Source organism: Mustelus asterias, chromosome 6 (assembly GCF_964213995.1).
Source record: "Mustelus asterias chromosome 6, sMusAst1.hap1.1, whole genome shotgun sequence".
Classification (NCBI taxonomy): Eukaryota; Metazoa; Chordata; class Chondrichthyes; order Carcharhiniformes; family Triakidae; genus Mustelus; species Mustelus asterias.
The window spans coordinates 118,389,232-118,409,765 of record NC_135806.1 but is presented as its reverse complement, the minus strand read 5'-3'; the positions used below and the strand labels follow the sequence as shown (position 1 = coordinate 118,409,765).

The window sequence follows — 20,534 nt, the reverse complement described above, 5'->3', positions numbered from 1 at the left end:
GGCAGCACATTTTATATGAAAGAGGGCAGAGTGCATACCCTAAAGTGACACACCTTCACAAGTCTCGGGCACTCACGTTTAATCAGATACTCGGGATTTCATTAAGGGTTCAATCATCGTTAACTGGGCAAATGTAACCCTTCGTGCAGAATAAAGAGTTAATTTTAAAGATGTACCTAGGATAGTCTACATCATCAGTGATTTAAGATCACATGAGAATAGAATATGCTGAGAGTTCTATGCAGAGACTCATGCTAAGTCTGTACAGTACATAGTATACTATTCGGTAAAAAGTCAAGAGGGCGATTCTCCAGCCCCACTCGTGCAGTTACGAATCCCGCTATGGCCGAAGACCCTATAGGCCAGCCCATGGCGGGATTCACACACATGTCCAGGAGGCTGGCCTTTGATGCCAATGATGAGGGAGGGTGCAATGATGCTGGCAATTAAGTGGATGGAGAGGGGGGGCATTGTTGCCAGTGATGGGGGACCTTAAAGATTAATCTGAGGTTGGGCATCCTGCAGGCCATGTCGGCACCGCCCGTCTCAATCACCCTCCCTCCAAAAAATGAGTAAATTGGGGAGGTTTGCGTTTGGGATTGAGCCAACTGACATGGCGGGAATCATTCTGCGAAAATGGCATTGTTTTTTTGAAGAATTGCACCCCTGATTTACTAACAGCTGTACCTCCAGCAGTATTTGTAAATCCTAACTCTGAAAGGCCCAAGAAAGAACATGGTGAACCTCTTATACAACCCATCTTATACAACCTCTGCGAGAGCTGAGAACAACATCAGGGAGATTGGTGAAACCACCAGAATGCTGATCTCTGAACCACGGCCATCCTGGGAACAAGTCTGGCGAACCTTCATTGCACTCCCTCTGTGACAATAATATCCTTCCCTTCCCCAGTAAGGGGACCAAAACTGCACACAGTACTCCAAGTGCCGTCAAACCAAGGTTCCGTACAATTGAAGCAAGGCAAAGCTATACTCAACCCCTTTTGCGCTAAAGGCTCACGTATTTCCCGAATTGCTTGCTGTGCCTGCATAATATTTTTCAGTGACCAATTGATGGGACATCCAGGTCCTTTGGTATATCTACACTTTCTAATCTCTTACCATTTAAGAAATACTCTGCCATTTGTTCCTACTACCAAAATGAATAACCTCACATGTTTCCACATTGTATTCTATCTGTCCACTCACTCGGCACAAGGCACCAGGGAGCCTCCCATCCATTGACTCAGTCTACACTTCCCACTGCCTCGGAAAAGCAGCCAGCATAATCAAGGACCCCACACACTCCGGACATATTGTCTTCCACCTTCTTCCATCGGGAAAAAGATACACTGACTCAAGAACAGCTTCTTCCCTGCTGCCATCAGACTTTTGAATGGACTTACCTTGCATTAAGTTGATCTTTCTCTACACCCTAGCTATGACTGTAACACTACATTCTGCACCCTCTCCTTTCCTTTGTTAATGTTAAATGTGTAAATAAGATCACCTACATCGTCAATGATGTACGATCACATGACAGGAGTGTGCTGAGGGATAGTTCTAAAAGCCACGTGCTAAACCTGTATTGTACATAGTATAGTATTCAATACGAGGTAAGGTTTACCAACAGCCTTGCCTCCAGCAATGCCTGTAAATACTAACCAGGGGCAATCTCATCTAAGACCCACAAAGATGGTAACAGACTTAGGAGGCTGTGGTCTATCTACCACTAGCTCCCCTTTCTCTGAGTGACATATGAACCATAGATTCAAACCATTAAGCTTTGAATACTAAAGATCATAACAGCCACATCTGTGTTTATCATGAGAATTACTCACAGATCCAGAGCACTACCAAAATGCTATTACATAAAAACATGAGAAATTGGAACAGGAGTAGGCCAAATATGCAACCTAGGCTAGGAATATTGCAGCAAGTAACTCACCCCCTGATTCCCCTAAGCCTGTCCACCACCTAGAAGAGACAAGTCAGGAGTGTGATGGAATATCCCCACTTGCCTGGATGGATGCAGCTCCAACAACACTCAAGAAGCTTGACACCATCCAGGACAAAGCAGCCTGCTTGATTGGCACCACATCCACAAACCTCCACTCCCTCCACCACCGATGCTCAGTAGCAGCAGTGTGTACTATCTACAAGATGCACTGCAGCAATTCACCAAAGATCCTTAGAAAGCACCTTCCAAACCCACGACCACTTCCATAGGACAAGGGCAGCAGATACATGTGAACACCTCCACCTGCAAGTTCCCTTCCAAGCCACTCATCATCTTGACTTGGAAATGTATTGCCATTCCTTCACAGTCGCTGGGTCAAAATCCTGGAATTCCCTCCCTAACCGGCATTGTGGGTCAACCCACAGCACGTGGACTGTAGCGTTTCAAGAAGGCAGCTCACCACCACTTTCTCAAGGGTAACTAGGGATGGGCAATAAATGCTGACCAACCAGCGACACCCATGTCCCACAAATGAATTTTAAAAAGACCCTGAGTCTGCTCAGCTATTCAATAAGATTATGGCAGATCATAACAGAAAGTTGTGAGCTGACCTGTAAACATCTTGAATTGTCAGCCTCAGCTAAAAATGTAAGATAGAAGTTATTGGGGTGCAGAATAGCTTTCTACAATATTCAAATCCCTACTGTTCAATGCCGCTAATGCCTTGTGGCTGCAATATTTAAAACTAATTTTAATCAAGAATGTTACTAGGGACAAGATAAAATGTTTTCTGTAAGAACATTAGCTTGGTCTTCAGTGGTATCCCTCTGTAAACTTGCACTCATCCAAAACTCTTCTGCTTCTTTTGTGACTTGCTCGGATTCATTTATCAATCACCCCTTTGCTTACTGACCACCTATTCCAGTCATTCACATCCTTGTGTTCCAAACCCTGTATTCCCTTTCCGCTTCCTATCTCTGCAACCTTCTCCAATTCCACAACCTTCTACCCATTTTGGTAGAAGGAACAAATGGCAGAGTATTTCTTAAATGGTAAGAGATTAGAAAGTGTAGATGTACCAAAGGACCTGTGCTCCTCCAATTCTGGCCTCCTGTTGATCTCTTTATTATTTGTTTATTTACTGTTAGTCACAAGTCAGGCTTACATTAACACTGCAATGAAGCTACTGTGAAGTTCCCCTAGTCGCCATAGTCCGGTGCCTGTTCGGGTCAATGCACCTAACCAGCACGTCTTTCAGGATGTGGGAGGAAACCGGAGCACCCGGAGGAAACCCATGCAGACACGGGGAGAACATGCAAACTCCACACAAACCGTGACCCAAGACGGGAATTGAATCCGGGTCCCTGGCGCAGTGAAGTAGCAGTGCCAACCACTGTGCCACCGTGCCGCCCATTTGTCCCTCCATTGTCAGTTGTGCCTTCTATTGTCGAAGCCCTAAGCTCTGGAATTCCTTCCCTATACCTTTCCATGCTCTTCCTTTAAGACATTCCTTAAAACCTACCACTTTGACCCAGCTTTTAGTCACCTATCCTAATACCTCCATATGTGGTTCAGTGTCAAAATCGTCATGTTATCTTCTATAAAGCAATCTGGGATGTTTAAATACATTAAATATACCATATAAATGCAAGTTGTTCTTGCAGTCCTTTATGGTAAGTGCAAACTGATTAAATACAGCTCCGAGGGTCTGCATTTTCCAGATTACATGTAAAACAAACTCCCTAATAACAGCAAGTGTAGGAGTATATTACACATCATTTTGGAAAAAGAAATGTATTTACTCCACAGCATTATCTCAACTTCTTTGTCTTAATGTTCGGCACTCTCAGGCTACAGGCTCTGAATTTACAACCAGTGCCTTTGAGTCTCCACAGTGGCTGCCTATAACACTCTATGATAAGGGACACTGAAATGCTCGCGTGTAAGAACCAGTTGTTAATTTCCCAATCCTTCCGTTGGTTAAAAGCTTCCCCCCCCCAGTTCACCGTTAAGCACGATTAACATTGGCAATTTGCCTTCGGGGAAGCCTGAATGCGTAAGTCAGCTGGACCTAGGTTTTACTGGATTAGTATGCAGTATGCTGCCCTGACCCAGTGAGCCAGTGCTTTCATTACATCTCAACGTGTAATTCAATAGAGCTACTTACTATGTACCCCAGTGGTCTGACCTTCTGCAAATAGGCAGGTCTTAACTAAATGCCACAGTCGTCTCATAGATTTTGGTTGTGGACACTCTTGACATCCCTGTTAACAGATTTCCAGAGGACATCTGTTCCTCTGACAGGTGCATGCGATTCCTATGGTTTTTCCATATTGGGTTTCCACAGCCACTGAACTGGAACCACTTTGCGGTGTGAACTAAGTTTCATGTGGCGCATTTGTAACATAATTGTCTCCGTTGGATCCACAAGACTGTAAGGTCAGAGGATAATCTTGAAATGCAAAAGGAAAGCTTTTCTCAGTCAGGAAATGGCAAAACGTTAAGGCAATAATGAATCGATGTCCAGTTTCCATCTCGGCCACATAAAACTCATTCAAATTATTATTCACTTATTGTTTTCTTGTAACAGCGCCAGATTCGCTTTATTATTAACCAATTTTAAAATTCAGTCATTTTTCCTAACAAGTCACCAAACTTATAATTTGTCCAAAGATGTGCGGGTTAGATTGATTGGCCATAGTAAATTGCCTCTTCCTGTCAGGGGGACCAGCAGGGTGGATAAATGGGGTTATGAGGATAGAGCCTGGGTGGAATTGTGGTCCGTGTAGATTCGATGGGCCAAGTGGCCTCCTTCTACACTGGAGGGCTTCTATGATTCTCTATGAACTAACCTAGCAGCTCTTCTGCCACTTTCTATAACTAAAAATTGTTAATTTTGATTATTCCTTATTTAAGATTTTACTTGAACGACTGCAGAGGCAAAAAGTGGAAAAGGATTTTTGAATCTAACAGCAGCAATCTACACTAATGTTTCTGTGTCTAATCCGACACATACTGGAAACTAAAGAAAAACATTGGAACGTCTATAAAGCCACCTAACACTGGTATGCCAGAATCTATCAGATTAAGATCTTCACTCAACTTTAAGCTTATCAGGATAAACTTAAATGATGTATTTTGTCCTTTTTAGGTGAGGTTACACCATGCTGAAAGAATGCCAAACTGAGCAAAAAAAGCACCGACTTGATTCAGAGGGCCATTGTCATCATAAGTAAAGTTTGGCAAGCCATGTTTTCATTTGTTAGCCGTTCATGCCAGTGAGATTCTCTGCTCCCACCGCAGTGAACGGTGATTTGGCTGAGCACCAAATCTTTTGTCCTGACTTGCAGTGGCGGCGGGGCATGAATGGCTGGAAAATTTCGGCACGGTAGCACAGTGGTTAGCACTGCTGCTTCACAGCTCCAGGGACCTGGGTTCGATTCCCGGCGTGGGTCACTGTCTGTGTGGAGTTTGCACATTCTCCTCGTGTCTGTGTGGGTTTCCTCCGGGTGCTCCGGTTTCCTCCCACAGTCCAAAGATGTGCGGGTTAGGTTGATTGGCCATGCTAAAATTGCCCCTTAGTGTCCTGAGATGCGTAGGTTAGAGGGATTAGTGGGTAAAATATGTAGTGATATGGGAGTAGGGTCTGGGTGGGATTGTAGTCGGTGCAGACTCGATGGGCCGAATGGCCTCTTTCTGTACTGTAGGGTTTCTATGATTTCTATGAAAATTCCAGCTGTTGAGTGTAGAGACTACAATTCTGTTAAAATACAACACTGTTTGTGCACAATATCATGGCGATAAGGACGCTTGGTTCTTCTTCCTGTCCAAACAACATTCTCCACAACATTTATCATGAGCAACTTCTGTGGTAAATCTATTAACCCCTCCCAAATATCAATTTTGTTTAAAAACCTCTGAAACTATTTGCCTGGGTAAGATGCTCTTTCGGAGAGTCGGTGCAGACATGTTGGGCCGAATGGCCTCCTTCTGCACTGTGGGAACTCTATGTACAAAGAGACAATGCAAAGAATTCCCCTAACAGCTGTTTCTTTAAAAGATGAGTACAGGGTAAAGGGTTAGTTTTTTTTGATTGCTCAAGTCTGAGTAGAAAGTTTTAAGTTTATTTATTAGTGCCACAAATAGGCTGACGTTAACACTGCAAAGAAGTTACTGTGGAAATCCCCCAGTCGTCACACTCTGGCGCCTGTTCGGGTACACTGAGGGAGAATTTAGCATGGCCAATGCACCTAACCAGCATGTCTTTGGACTGTGGGAGGAAACCGGAGCACCCGGAGGAAACCCAGGCAGACACAGGGAGAATGTGCAGACTCTGCACAGTGACCCGAGGACAGAATCGAACCCAGGTCCCTGGTGCTGTGAGGCAGCAGTGCTAATCATGCTAATCACCTTGACAAGGAAAAGCATTCCTTTAAATAAAATATTGAAGGTAAGACAAGACTTAAGAATGGCGATGATAGATTAATGATAGCAAAGGAACTTCAGTGCTATCATTGGAGTGTGAGGATTGGTCTCTTTAATTGTGATTGTGGGGTTTTGTAAATGTAACATTTCCCTTGAGTGTTGGTTGCTTTTGAAAGATAAAGTGGAAATTGGCACAACATTAATCTATGAATTAAATATAAATGCATAAAAACTTTAATAAAAATATTCTAAAGAAACAATCATGAAAATTACAGCATGGGTTTTGAATATTGTTTTTCTTCAGGCTTCTCTCATTAGAAAACTGTTAATTGTGGATGGATTAAAAATAATTCCACCTCAACTCCCCTTAAAACTCTACTTAAAATCCATCTCATTTACTGGGTAGATTTTCCAGTCCCGTCTGCTGTGGGAATCATTGCAGGCATTCGGGAAATTTGATGGACTTTTTGTTATATATTTAAGTGATTGCATGATTGCTTTAAGAGTTGATCGCATGATTTGATGGTAATGTCATTGGGGTGTTTCACAGGTTCCTGCTTTTAGTTTCATTTTCTGTTCTGTGCAGGCAACAGCACTTTCAATAAACAGCTGTGTGTTACTTTGAATCCACGTGTGCAAACCACACCTTTTCTTTTTGTGTAAAACCCACAACCCTGAACATAGTTAGGACATTACACCATTGAAAGGTCCATGGGCCTTGGGCAAGAATTTCCAGTCTTGGGGAAAATCCCGCCTGTTGGTCGAAATATTTCCTTCTCAGTGTCTATTTCTTCATTATTTTTGCGTGGTGTGTTCTTGGATGTTTTGCAATGTTGAACATGCTTTTTAATGATAGTAGTAGTAATAGTGACTAAGTTTCTGGTTCAAATCCCATTTCAGACTTGATGGCCATGAAAAGTGTGGGCATGATATCACCAATCAGGCTGACTATCAGCCTGGAAATTCTTCCAATATTTCTGATGGCAATTGATAAGAACGGGAGAGATTCCTGGTCAGCCACAGTGCAGACGGCAATGGCAAACCACTGCGGTACCTTGCCAAACGTAATCATGGACTAATCCAAGGGAAATCCATGGTCACCAGTGCCATTTTAAGGCATCGTACGACAAACAGGAGTAGTAATGGCATAAATTATGAAGAGAGCTTGGACTCCAATTTACAGAGAAGCTGGTTAAAAGGGGCTTCTTATCTAGATGTATGAAATAATAAACAAAGAGGGGAAACATCAGTATATTAGCATCTTCCATATTATATGGAAGTAAGTAGGAATACACTACCTGAGAGTGTGGTGAAAGCAGAATCCTTAGTGGATTTTAAAAGAGAACTGGATAATTATCTGAAGAAAAAACATCTGCATAGCTCTGGGGGAAAGGTGGTTTGGTACAACCATTCTATGATTCTATATTTTGATCTGTTAGCATAAATTTAAATGAATGACAAGTAAATTTAGAAATAGGTATAGGAATGGACAGCCCCAAGAATTCAGCAAGAGAGGGAGCTGGTGAAGGGGATGGGTGTCCATTCCACTGCTGCAAGTATAGTGAACAACTTCTTACTCATGTCCATAGCCACTGCTCACCCTCTCCCACATTGCATGCATCAGGCCATTGCCATACTCAGACCAGGGCACTGTTGCCTCTGAGAGTGCATCAGTGCCACCCTACCATCCCAGCCCTGCCCATATACAGATAAACCCCACTCTGCAGCTTCCCAATGGAGCTGTTGGCCTGTCTTTTTCCTGTAAATCATCCATTCCAGGATCATTCTGCATGTTACAGCCTTTGGAAAGCCCATAACAGAACCTTGGTAGACATGTGGGACAGGATTTTATGGGCTCGCTCGTCCCGAAACCGTAAAATCCCGCCCGAGGTCAATGGACATTTCCATTGTCCGCCCCTTGCCCGCTCCAATTCCATGGTGGGCGGAGCGGTAGAATCTGCCCCGTCAGCCTGGGAACTTAGCCATATTAGCCCCTTTAATGAACAGTAATTGACTTATGGCTGCACGCTGCTTCCAGCCCTCAGTCAAAATGGCTCAGGGTTTGGGACTGTGGTGACAGCCAGCGCAGTAAATGGCAGCACCAAATTGTATGCCCATTTTCAAAGGTGTGCAGGTTAGGTTGTTTGGCTATGCTTAGTGCCGGGGGATTAGCAAAGTAAATATGTGGGGTTGCAGGAATAGGGCCTGGATGGGATTGTTGTCGGTGCAGACTCGATGGGCCAAATGTCCTTTCTCTGCACTGCAGGGATTCTATGATTCTATCAGCCTCCAATCTGGACCTCAAACCAGTTCTAAAATATCCACTCTTCTCTATCTGAGGTGGGGTAAGAGGAGGACCTTTCTCCTTTGAGGAAGTGATACATTTTCCCACTGGATGAAATGTCATTGAAGCAGTCGGTTAATAATCCCTGTGAGAAATGTCTGGATTCATTCATTTCTTATGGCAAAGGACAGATTGTGCACTTAATATTAGAAATAATTTAGCATTTCAGATATTGGAGAGGGGTAGGGGAAGAAGTTCTATAAACTGCCAGGTGTCTTTTGGCAAATTCCCTGTTACTCTGCGGTCTGAATAGAGATGAATTTCATAAATCTGAATAGACAGAGATCCAATTATCATGTTTATGGTATGAGCACAGATTGGATTCAGGTAGAAGCAATTCCTTTTTAACTGAACATATGACTGTTAACTGACAAATTGATCAGAGCACAACAACCTAATCTGTAGCTAATTAAGAGTTTTCTCAAGTGTACGGTTGAAAATTGAGAATGTATCACACCAGCTCTGCCCTCTCCCCACATCTTTGTCACTTAGCTAGTGTGTCACTTATCTCTCTCACTTAATCTTCAGGCTGTGCTTTATCCCCCCTCTCTGACTTAAATGAGAAGACCCGGCTGAACTGGGGACCTTATCGAAACATAAAATTCTGACAGGGCTGGACAGACTGGATGTAGGGATGATGTTTCCTCTGACTGAGGGTGGGAGGGGTGTTTTTGTGCATGTGTGTTTCCAGAACAAGGAGTCATAGCCTCAGGAAACAGCGTAGGCCATTTAGCACTGAGTTGAGGAGAAACTTCTTTAGTCAGAGGGTGGTGAACCTGTGGAATTCTTTACCACAGAAGGTTGTGGGGGCTCAGTCACTGGTACATTTAAGAAAGAAATAGATTTCTATGCACTAAATGTGTCAAGGGGTATGGGGAGAGTGCTGGAGCATAGTGTTGAGATAGGGGATCAGCCATGATCATATTGAATGGCAGAGAAGGTCGAAGGGCTGAATGGCCAACTCCCGCTCTTACTGTCTATGTTTCTAATTCAGTTTCTCAGTGTAATTGACTGGTCATTCTGTTGGTCCTACAGGATAGCTCTCTGATCTTTAATCCCTTTTCAGACTTTTGCTCTATCACCTTTAGTTATTGGTTAGTGCTCAGTGATCTTCTGCATGTTTACTGATGAGCTCCTTTAAATCTCTTTTATTTAGTCAAAACTTAATCAGCTCCAAACAGCCACACCCAAATGTTTGCTGTTAAATTTATTGATCCGGTTTGGAATTCGTATTCTCAATTTATGGGATGTGATACTGTAACTCATACATAATGTACCCAGCAAATATGAATGCTTTTACATATTAGTGCTGCTCAGGCAAGGTCTCTTGACTCTGTGGGCGAAATTGTATGAGAAAAATTCTAAGTGTCCAGCTAGCGTGAATATGGGAGAGTTGCAGATCTGTTTTCTGGACCAGTTTTTACATCCAATCTTGAGTACACAGTGCATGAAAAAATGAGCTAGTCTGTTTCTAGCTCCTATAGACAGTGGGCAGGGCTTAATTCGCCAGCCAGCAGTAGAGGGAGCTATTGTGCATGCGCAGATCTCTGTGTCTGCACATGCGCAATTCCAATAGCAGAGGCCTGACAGAGAGAGAAAGGAAGCTGTCAGTCCTCTGCTACTGGAACCAGCCTCAACTCAGCCCACCCCCATGCAATTGCGGGGGCCCACGACTGATCGCGAGCCATACACTGTCCGAAAATGTAGCCCAGCCCCTCCACCCAGACTGATCGCACACCCCTCATTCCTCCCACCGATCTGATGCAGAGTGTGCAGTGTCTCCCTCTCCCTCCCTGATCAGGCCACCCTGGTCTGGCCCTGCCCCTCCAGGCCCCGCCCCATATTCCCTGCCCTTCCGGGCCCCGCCCCCTTCATGCCCCACCTCCCATACCCGCTTCACGCAATCCGTATTATATTATTTAGAAATAACTTCAATTCACAAATGTACTTTTTTATAATTTATTTTGTTGATTAGTGTGACAAGTAGGCTTACATTACCACCGCAATGAAGTTACTGTGAAAATAATCTAATACGGATTGAGAAATAAGCAATTATCTTCAAAGGTCAGTGCACTTCACGCTCCGTTGCCATTAGTGAACAGTCATGCATTTTAATTGATTAGATGGAGAGGCCTGGGTCGCTGTGGTGTGAAGGTGGTGAATGGTGCTGCATTATGATCTTATTTCACAGATAACTGCTGTAACTCCAAATGTCAGCAGCACCATTTTCACATCATTTCTTTGACTGGGCCATCTCGAGAGCTTCTCATGCAAAACAGAATTGGACAGTAGCATCAAAGTGTTTTATTGCGATCCTCACCAGACTACTGCGATCGTTCCCGGCCAAGAGGCTGCACGACCATTAAGATGTGACATTGACTTGGTATTTTAAAGATCTTTCGGTTGGCTGAGGACAGTGAGCTCAGCACAATCCCTAGACTGATGCTGGAGGACTGCTGGTCTGCACTCAACACCTCCTTAAGTCAGTGTAAAAGATTCTGAACAAGCAACAGTAAATGCATTTCTCCAGCAAGTGTGATGAGCCCTCCTGCCTCGTGTGCCTGCTTCAGGAACAAGTGGGTGACTATTTAGTGGGGCGCCTGGAAGAATGGGCTGAGCCCAGTTCAGAGCTGATGGTTGGAGAGTGGCAGGCAGCAAAATGCTGGGCAAAGGAACTTTCTTTCTTTACCCTTCGCCCACCCCCCTCAGGTCCCCAGTACGTTGCCTTTGGAGGTGAATATCTGTCTGGCTTCTGCTAACAATTCCCGTGTATCTCCTCTCACCCTCTGTTTTCAGCCAAAAAGTCCTCCAGCTGTGAGACTGTCGCAGAGGAGAATTTGGCGTGATGGAATATTTCTAGGTTCGGTCCAGGTTCTGCCTGAGTGTATAATTGGCTGGCTGCCTCCTAAAGTGAAAGGAATGGGGACATAAATGGGAGGAGTAACGGAACCTGAAGGCCTGTAGTCCACCACAAATAAACACATTTGTCTTGGGCCAATAAAGACATGACTGTAAAAGCAGGTTGGAATGGTTTGTTTAAATTAATTCATTCGTGCGACATGGGCGTCGCTGGCTGGCCAACATTTATTGCCCATCCATAGTTGCCCAAGGGCAGTTGAGAGTCAACCACATTGCTGTGGCTCTGGAGTCACATGTAGGCCAGACCAGGTAAGGACGGCAGATTTCCTTCCCTAAAGGACATTAGTGAATCAGATGGGTTTTTCCAACAATCGACAATGGTTTCATGGTCATCAGCAGATTCTTAATTACAGATGTTTTTAATTGAATTCAAATTCCACCAGCTGCTGTGGTAGGATTCGAACACAGGTTCCCAGAACATTAGATGAGTTTCTGGATTAATAGTCTCACGATATTACCACTAGGCCACTGCCTAATTTATAATGAACCTTTACAGAAAAACCACTGGAATGTGAAAAGGCAAGCTGTGTTAGAATGATAGGCACCAGGTTGAAACATCCTGGTTTAAACATTCTAATCTCAAATTGCTAAATTCTCTTTGCATGTTCCACACACACTGTAACAGTCTGTCTTTAGTATATCCCAGTGCATAGAGTGTCTTTATTAATATATCCATTACAATACATTAATAAATGTTTAAGAATGTTTCCCTGGCTCTGATATGACTGGACTGTGTACAGCTGGCTCAAATGGATTATACATCAGGGTTCTGTTTAATATAGCTAGTGGAAAATGCCATTGCACTAAGGTAGTCTCTAAGCAGAATGAAAAATCCAAAGTTCACTTAATGTTTATCCAAGCTACTCTACTGATGAACAACTTTGATCCTTGTATGGCTTCTCCTTTTATCCTTCGAGTTGTGTTGGTTTCCAAGGCACCAAGCATAGGTGGTGAAATTCCAATTTCAGTAAGGAAAGGCAGCAGCTTCTCGATAGTGGAAGAGTCGCTAATGAAATCACATTCCCACAATTGGCATAATTCAAAGCCAAGCTTTTTCTTGACTCGATTAGTAAGTTGTTAAGGGAGAAATTAGTGAGTTCCTAATAGGGAAATGGTCTTTCATTGTAGGGGCAGACTCTTCAATGTGAGATACAGTTGTTTGATTGACTCCTTATTGTTTGCAGCTTAAATAGGATTTGGAAAAGGTATATCCTTGTGAAAAAGACTCCTAATTGTCGTGACCAACTGAGGACGTTGAATAGAGGGGAGCCAGTTCAGCCTTTCTCACCTGGTCATAGCAATATCAAAGTGAAAGACGAGGGAAATAATTCAATGACTGGAATTTAACACAAGGCTCCACCCACCAGCTGGAAAGTTGGGACAGCCTGCTCCACCTTGGAAGCCATGATTGAACTTTGTGGTTCAAACAATTAGTTACCTAAAGTCATGGCTTCCACCCCCAATGCAGGATGTCCCACCCCCAAGAGCTGCCGGCCAGTCAGAGGGCAGGTAGCTCCCAGTCGCACCGGGAGCAATGGGCACCATTGGGACTGCAGCCATGCAGGAGAAAAGGCAGACTAGGAAGGCTGGACAATCCCAAAAATCAGGTAGTTCATCCTTGCCTGCATTGTGGAAAATGCAGGACAGCATTCGAGCGCTATAGCCATGTTAGAACACACAACAGAACATAAGATAATGTAGGGAAGCCAATAATGATGAGGTATCGCCCCAAAAAACAATGAATATTTTTGTTGTACTGCATGAGTATTATTTCAAAAGATTACAATCTGCCCTGGGGTGCTGGAATGCCTTGCAAAGTTTCCATGAAGGCAGCTGATGAAAGCAAGCTCAAGTATCACTATGTTGGTCCACATTGGGAATTTACACCAGTGATTTTAATGGTAATGGTACTGACATTTACTTCACTTTATATTACAAGGCAATAATTTAATATATCCAGCACAATGCAAACAGCTGATCGAGAGATTGAAGCTTCACTCATTGGCTCTGAAAGAGATGGCTGCATTGTGAAGCCCTGTAACCCCTCATTCCCAAACTTTCCAAGGATCTGACTCTGGTCTCATGTGAATCCTCTTCCTTCCTTTGTTTAGCAGAAAGGATTTTAACCCTTCAATCCCACTCTTAGGAATAACCTCCTTATATCCTTCTGACTCTCCACTTCCATCCTCAAGCTCTCCTTTAAAGCCACCTCTGGTCAACTTATTAATCGCCACTCTTCTCTTATTTTGTTTTCTTCAAATAAGTGTGAAGTGTTGAGTTTGTTTCTCTGTATTAAAGATGTTTTAGAAATGGATTTGATTTGATTAGCATCGCATGTATTAGTATTGTTTTTTTGCGCGCTGTACAAAACATACTGTTCATAGAAGGAAACGAGAGAGTGCAGAATGTAGTGTTGCAGTCATAGAAGACTGAATTGGAGCATTGTTAGAGAGTTTAAAAGAGTTAGAATGAAGTTTTAGAAGCATAGAACGAGAGTAAAAGATAGAATTAGAAGGTATGTTGGGCACAGCTTGCAAGAAGTCGCCTCGCGCCGGCACCATCTTGGTTAGAACATAGAACAGTACAGCACAGAACAGGCCCTTTGGCCCATGATGTTGTGCCGAGCTTTATCTGAAACCAAGATCAAGCTATCCCACTCCCTATCATCCTGGTGTGCTCCATGTGCCTATCCAATAACCGCTTAAATGTTCCTAAAGTGTCTGACTCCACTATCACTGCAGGCAGTCCATTCCACACCCCAACCACTCTCTGCGTAAAGAACCTACCTCTGATATCCTTCCTATATCTCCCACCACAAACCCTATAGTTATGCCCCCTTGTAATAGCTCCATCCACCCGAGGAAATAGTCTTTGAACGTTCACTCTATCTATCCCCTTCATCATTTTATAAACCTCTATTAAGTCTCCCCTCAGCCTCCTCCGCTCCAGAGAGAACAGCCCTAGCTCCCTCAACCTTTCCTCATAAGACCTACCCTCCAAACCAGGCAGCATCCTGGTAAATCTCCTCTGCACTCTTTCCAGCGCTTCCACATCCTTCTTATAGTGAGGTGACCAGAACTGCACACAATATTCCAAATGTGGTCTCACCAAGGTCCTGTACAGTTGCAGCATAACCCCACGGCTCTTAAACTCCAACCCCCTGTTAATAAAAGCTAACACACTATAGGCCTTCTTCACCGCTCTATCCACTTGAGTGGCAACCTTTAGAGATCTGTGGATATGGACCCCAAGATCTCTCTGTTCCTCCACAGTCTTCAGAACCCTACCTTTGACCCTGTAATCCACATTTAAATTAGTCCTACCAAAATGAATCACCTCACATTTATCAGGGTTAAACTCCATTTGCCATTTTTCAGCCCAGCTTTGCATCCTATCTATGTCTCTTTGCAGCCTACAACAGCCCTCCACCTCATCCACTACTCCACCAATCTTGGTGTCATCAGCAAATTTACTGATCCACCCTTCAGCCCCCTCCTCTAAGTCATTAATAAAAATCACAAAGAGCAGAGGACCAAGCACTGATCCCTGTGGCACTCCGCTAGCAACCTGCCTCCAGTCCGAAAAATTTCCATCCACCACCACCCTCTGTCTTTGATCAGACAGCCAGTTACCTATTCAATCGGCCAACTTTCCCTCTATCCCACACCTCCTCACTTTCATCATAAGCCGACCATGGGGGACCTTATCAAACGGTTATTGTTATTAAGCTCATCCACAAACTTCTTTTGTTTGTTCATGGGATGTGGTTTTTGCCCATCCCTATTGCCCTTGAGAAGTTGGCAATGAGCCGCTGCCTTGAATTGCTGCAGCCTATAGATACCACCACAGTACAGTTAGGGAGGGAGTTTCAGGATTTTATCCAGCGACACTGAAGGAACAATGATATATTCCCAAGTTAGGATGGTGTGTGATTTGGAAGGGAACTTACAGATAGTGATGTTCTAGTTTACGTGCTGTCTTTGCCCTCCTCAGCTGTAGAACTGAGGGGTTTGAAAGGTTCTGTTTAATAAGCCTTGGTAAGTTCCTGCAGTGTATCGTACATAGTATATAATAAAATTAAATTCCTTATTAAATTGGAGAGCACCATACTCTAATCCCAAATTAAAATCTTAAAGTTAAAGTTAAAGGTATACATAAAGGTATATATACATACATAGGTCTGAGGGGAGAGCTAGATGATTGGGTAAATAGGCTAAAAGGCAAAGTGGCAAATAAACACTGGGAAACACTTAAAGAAACAACTCAAAATATTCAACAAAAATACATTATGTTGTGTATGTGGTGTCTGTCTCTTTAAGACAGTACCGCCATAGAGGGTCAATTGACTTGAGGGAAACCGAGAGTGAGTATTCACACCAGAGGGTGGAGTCCTCTCTCAACAGAATCTTCTGGAAGCTTGGAGTAAGCATGTAGAACTGCGGCTCTGCCCCAGGGCAGCTTCATGCTGCACAAAACTCCTGAACCTAAGTTTCTCTATTCAATAAATACCTTCCTTGTTCCAACTAAGATCTGAAGCTCCCTTAATAAATCCAGATGCTGGCCACACAAACTATATAACAAATTCCATTAAAAACAACAGTTTAGCGAGAAAATTTCATCCATGGCTTACAAGGAAAGTTAAGGATATATTAGATTAAAAGAAGATTTTTGAATAGTAAAGGAATTAAGGGTTATGGTGAGCGGGCGGGTAAGTGGAGCTGAGTCCATGAAAAGATCAGCCATGATCTTACTGAATGGCGGAGCAGGCTCGAGGGACCAGATGGCCTACTCCTGCTCCTAGTTCTTATGTTCTAAGAGGCTTATAATATTGCAAAGAATCAGTCTGAGGATTGGGATTATTTTATAAACCAGCAAAAAACAACCAAAAAGTTGATAAAAGGGGGAAATATAAAGTAAACTCAGAATAAATCTGAAAGCAGATTGTAAAAGTTTTTATAAGTGGCTAAAATAAACATTGGTCCCTTAGAGGTAGAGACAGAAACATTGATCAAGGGGAATAAGGAAATGATAGAGACATTGAACAAATATTTTGAGTCTTCACAGCAGAAGACAGAAATGGCATACCAGAAATGGAGGGTAAACATGGGGCGAGGAAGGAACTGAAGATAATGAGTATCAGCAGAGAAGACGTATTGGAGAAATTTAAGGGACTAAAAAGCTGGCAAATTCCCTGCAGCGGATGGTTGAGGGTTCTGAAAAAGGTAGCTGTAGATATAGTGGACATGATAGTCATGATTTTCCAAAATTGCCTAGATTCTAGAACAGCCCAGGAGATTGGAAATTAATAAATACAACATTGCTTTTCTAGAAAGAAGGAAGAATGAAAACAGGGAAATAATTATATTTTCTGTTGTTGGAGATGGTCATTGCTGCCACTTACGTGGAATGAATGTTACTTGCCACTATTTAATCTGAAATTTGTTCAGGTTTTCCTTCATGCAGGCACGGACTGCCTCAGTATCTTAGGAGTTATGAAAGGAACTGAACACCTTACAATAGAGCGCAGGTTATTGATGAAGCAGCTGAAGATGGTTGGGCCTACGACATTACCCTGGGGAACTCCTGCAATGATGTCCTGGAACTGGGATGTATGGCCTCCAACCCACCAGAACCATCTTCCTTAGATCTGGTCAAAGATCAATTTTGCTAACTCCAGTCAGGAAAAGTAGACAATTAAATGACAATGGAAGGAGGATGTTGAATGAATTTCTCCATCACGGTGATGGCAGAATCCAACACGCTATTTCAAACGACAAGATTGGAGTGTCAAGTGGATGATTCATTTTAGCCTCCTCCTGAGGGCCCCAGCATCATACATACCAGCCTCCTGCCAACCTGATTCACTCCATGTGGTATCAAGAAACAGCTATGATGTGGAGATGCTTGTGTTGGACTGGGGTGGACAAGATGAGAGGTCACACGACACCAGGTTATAGTTCCACAGGTTTCACCTGACAACGGAGCAGTACTCTGAAAACTTGTGATGTCAAATAAATCTGTTGGACTATAACCTGGTGTCATGTGACCCCCCTCATCTTGAGAAACAGCTAGATGCAGTAGAAGGACCCCAACACTACCCTGGCTGTGATTCTGAAGACCTGTGCTCCACAACTAGCAGCACCTCTACCTAATCTGGCAATAATGTCCAGGTATATTCTGTCCACAAAAAGCAGGACAATCCAGCCCTGCCCATTACTGGCCTATTCGCTCACTGCCAATCACAGTAAAATGGTGGACAATGATGTCTGAAGTACGACCAAGCAGAAAACCTGCCAAGAACTTGCTCACTAAATGACAGCTGTCATAAAAATGTAAGTTTACAGTGAAAGTTATTATGTCAATCCAATTTCTCTCTAACCAGTCGGTAAGGCATGAATAGTAAAAACAGAAAGTGCTGCAAATACTTCACAGCTCAGGCAGCATCTGTGGAGAGAGAAACAGAGTTAACATTTCCGGCCAGTTCTGAACTGATGAGAAGTCATGGAGCTGCATTGTTAACTCTGTCTCCCTCTGATTGGCTCCAGACCTGCTGAGTATCTCCCCGCATCTCCTCTAATTTCAGATTTCCACCATCAGCCGGATATTTTGCTAAATTGGCGACTCTCAGAAAGCTCAGCAGCACAATTTCAGTCACTATCGCGACGTTCCCGATATTTTCCTCTTGATTTAGGAGTCGCAGGTTTAGAAGGCAAATCGACTTTTTAAATGACTTTAGCTTCTGATGGACTCTTGGGACTGGGAAAGTGTGCACCAAGAAGTGGCGACAGAAAGTGAAGCACTGAGGGTTGCTGAGACTTACTGTACTTCCTGGATTCTTCGAGTGTCCCATTTATGGATCTTATTTCACAAACTCTCAACTCAAACGTCAACAGCAACAGCCTTCAATCTTATAGAAACATGATCAGAAAACAAGACAAAACCCCACAGAGAAATCTACAGATGCTGCCTGACCTGCTGAGTTTATCCAGCATTTTCTGGATTTATATCAATAATTGATATATTTAAATCTATGATATATCTATAATTGATATCTATGATTGATATTTCAATTATAGATATATCATAGATTTAAATATATCGATTATAGATATAAATATATCAGTTATAGATATATTATGATTGATATTTGTATATCTATAATTGATAGATTTATATCTATAATTGATAGATTTATATCTGTGACTACAATTCCCACCACATTTGTAAATGCAGTCACCTCAGTGCCATCCCGCAGAGTAAAAGACACAGAAAGAATAGAACTCACCCGTGAGACGGTCAAAGACTGGTTAAAATCCGCTCCACCGGTCAGTCTAAACCCCCAGGGGCCAGGTCCTGCCAACACCACGTTTTGAGGCATTCTTGTTTTTTTATTTTCTTCGGGTTGCCTGCAACTCAGTTGCAAATAAATGTCCCTCTTTCCTCTCCGATATTAAAAGAGCCAACTCCCCCCCTCCTGCTCAGGTTGCTGTCCGAGAGCAGCTCCTTTCAATCGACTTGTCTTTATATGTCGCCCGACCCCTCCCCGGGGACAGGGGGAGGAACCCATGCAGAAGCGCCCAGCCTCCCTCCCTGCCTGCACTCAGTCGGCAGTGGCTCTTCTCCACCAGTACCCCCCCCCCCCACTGTCATTGACATCAAACGTCTTCGCCGAAGCTTTTGCCCTTATTTGGTTTCAAGTTAAAGTGCATTCTGACAACTGAGCCCCCCCCCGTCCCTCGCCCCCCGGGGCTTCACTCATTCCGCAGCAAGTGGCACGCAGTTAAAGATGAGGCAAGTTAAAAGCTGGGCTTGGAGCTGCTAATGGGCTTGGCAGCATCAATTTGAACAACACGCCGTGATTGATGGGGCCCGGGTGTAAGTGAATCCGAAAGCATCTCCCCACGGTGGGGCTTTCAATGAAACTTAATGCTCTCTATGCATTTTTTCCCTCAATCCCTCCCCACCCCCAATGGAATATATGCCAAGTACCCCGGCACAGCATTCATATCCCTTCCTGTTGTATGTTATAACTTTCAAAGAATGAAACAAAGTGAATAGATACCAGTAAAGGTGCAATTAAATCCATACCAGTAATACTAACAAGCAGCCCACTTGCTGTGATGAATTAGCATGGTGCATGTCCAGGAAACTGTTGCTACAGCACTCAAAAACTAATTTAAAATACAACCTCAAATCTTCCCAGGGAGTGCATTCAAATATGTGCCAATTTATCTGACTGTTTGTGCATTCATTAGCTGGATAAACCACTGCCATATAGGGAAGGAATGGAGCAATGTTTTATGATACTACTCTTTACAACATTGACATTTTCCAAACTGTTCCCTAGTTACTAACTCCATTCCTCTACTTGGCAACCATCTGAAATTAAGTCAGTCAGTTTGCAAACTTGTCACATTCGATCCTGAAGTGAACTTTCAACCTCATTTTGGTGCCATTATAAAGACTGCCTGTTTCTACCTTGGTAAAATCACTTGACTTTGTCCTTATCTCAGCTCATTTCCTGCCGGAACCCTCATCCTTTCCTCTCCTACCTCCAGACTTGATTATTCCAACGCACTCCTGGCTGGTCTCCCACATTCTACTCTCTAAACCTGGGACCATCCAAAATTCTGCTACTCATGTCTTAACTCGCAGCCACTCCTGTTCCGCTATTAATCTTGTGTTCTACATTGATTTCCTGAAAAGCAACATGTTGAGTTTTAAAATCCTCATCGTTGCTTATAAATCATTTACAAAACAAAGTAAAAATGGTCGGGAGCTTCAGGTTTTTAGGTGTCCAGATCACCAAAAACCTGTCCTGGTCCCTTTATGCTGACACTATAGTTAAGAAAGCCCACCAACACCTCTGATTTCTCAGAAGATGAAA

At 43.4% G+C, this 20,534-nt stretch overlaps 1 protein-coding gene across 2 annotated transcripts in view; it reads right to left on the bottom strand.

Annotated features, from left to right (window-relative positions):
- The window catches only part of LOC144495119 (PDZ and LIM domain protein 3-like), a 78,632-nt gene extending 59,192 nt beyond the window's left edge, over nt 1-19,440 (bottom strand). For both annotated transcript variants that reach the window (XM_078215046.1, XM_078215047.1), the window contains exon 1: nt 18,933-19,440. In XM_078215046.1, the coding sequence (XP_078071172.1) occupies nt 18,933-19,025 (93 nt within the window). In that variant the 5' untranslated portion in view covers nt 19,026-19,440. The remainder of the gene's footprint in view (nt 1-18,932) is intronic.
- Nucleotides 19,441-20,534: the final 1,094 nt, after the last annotated feature.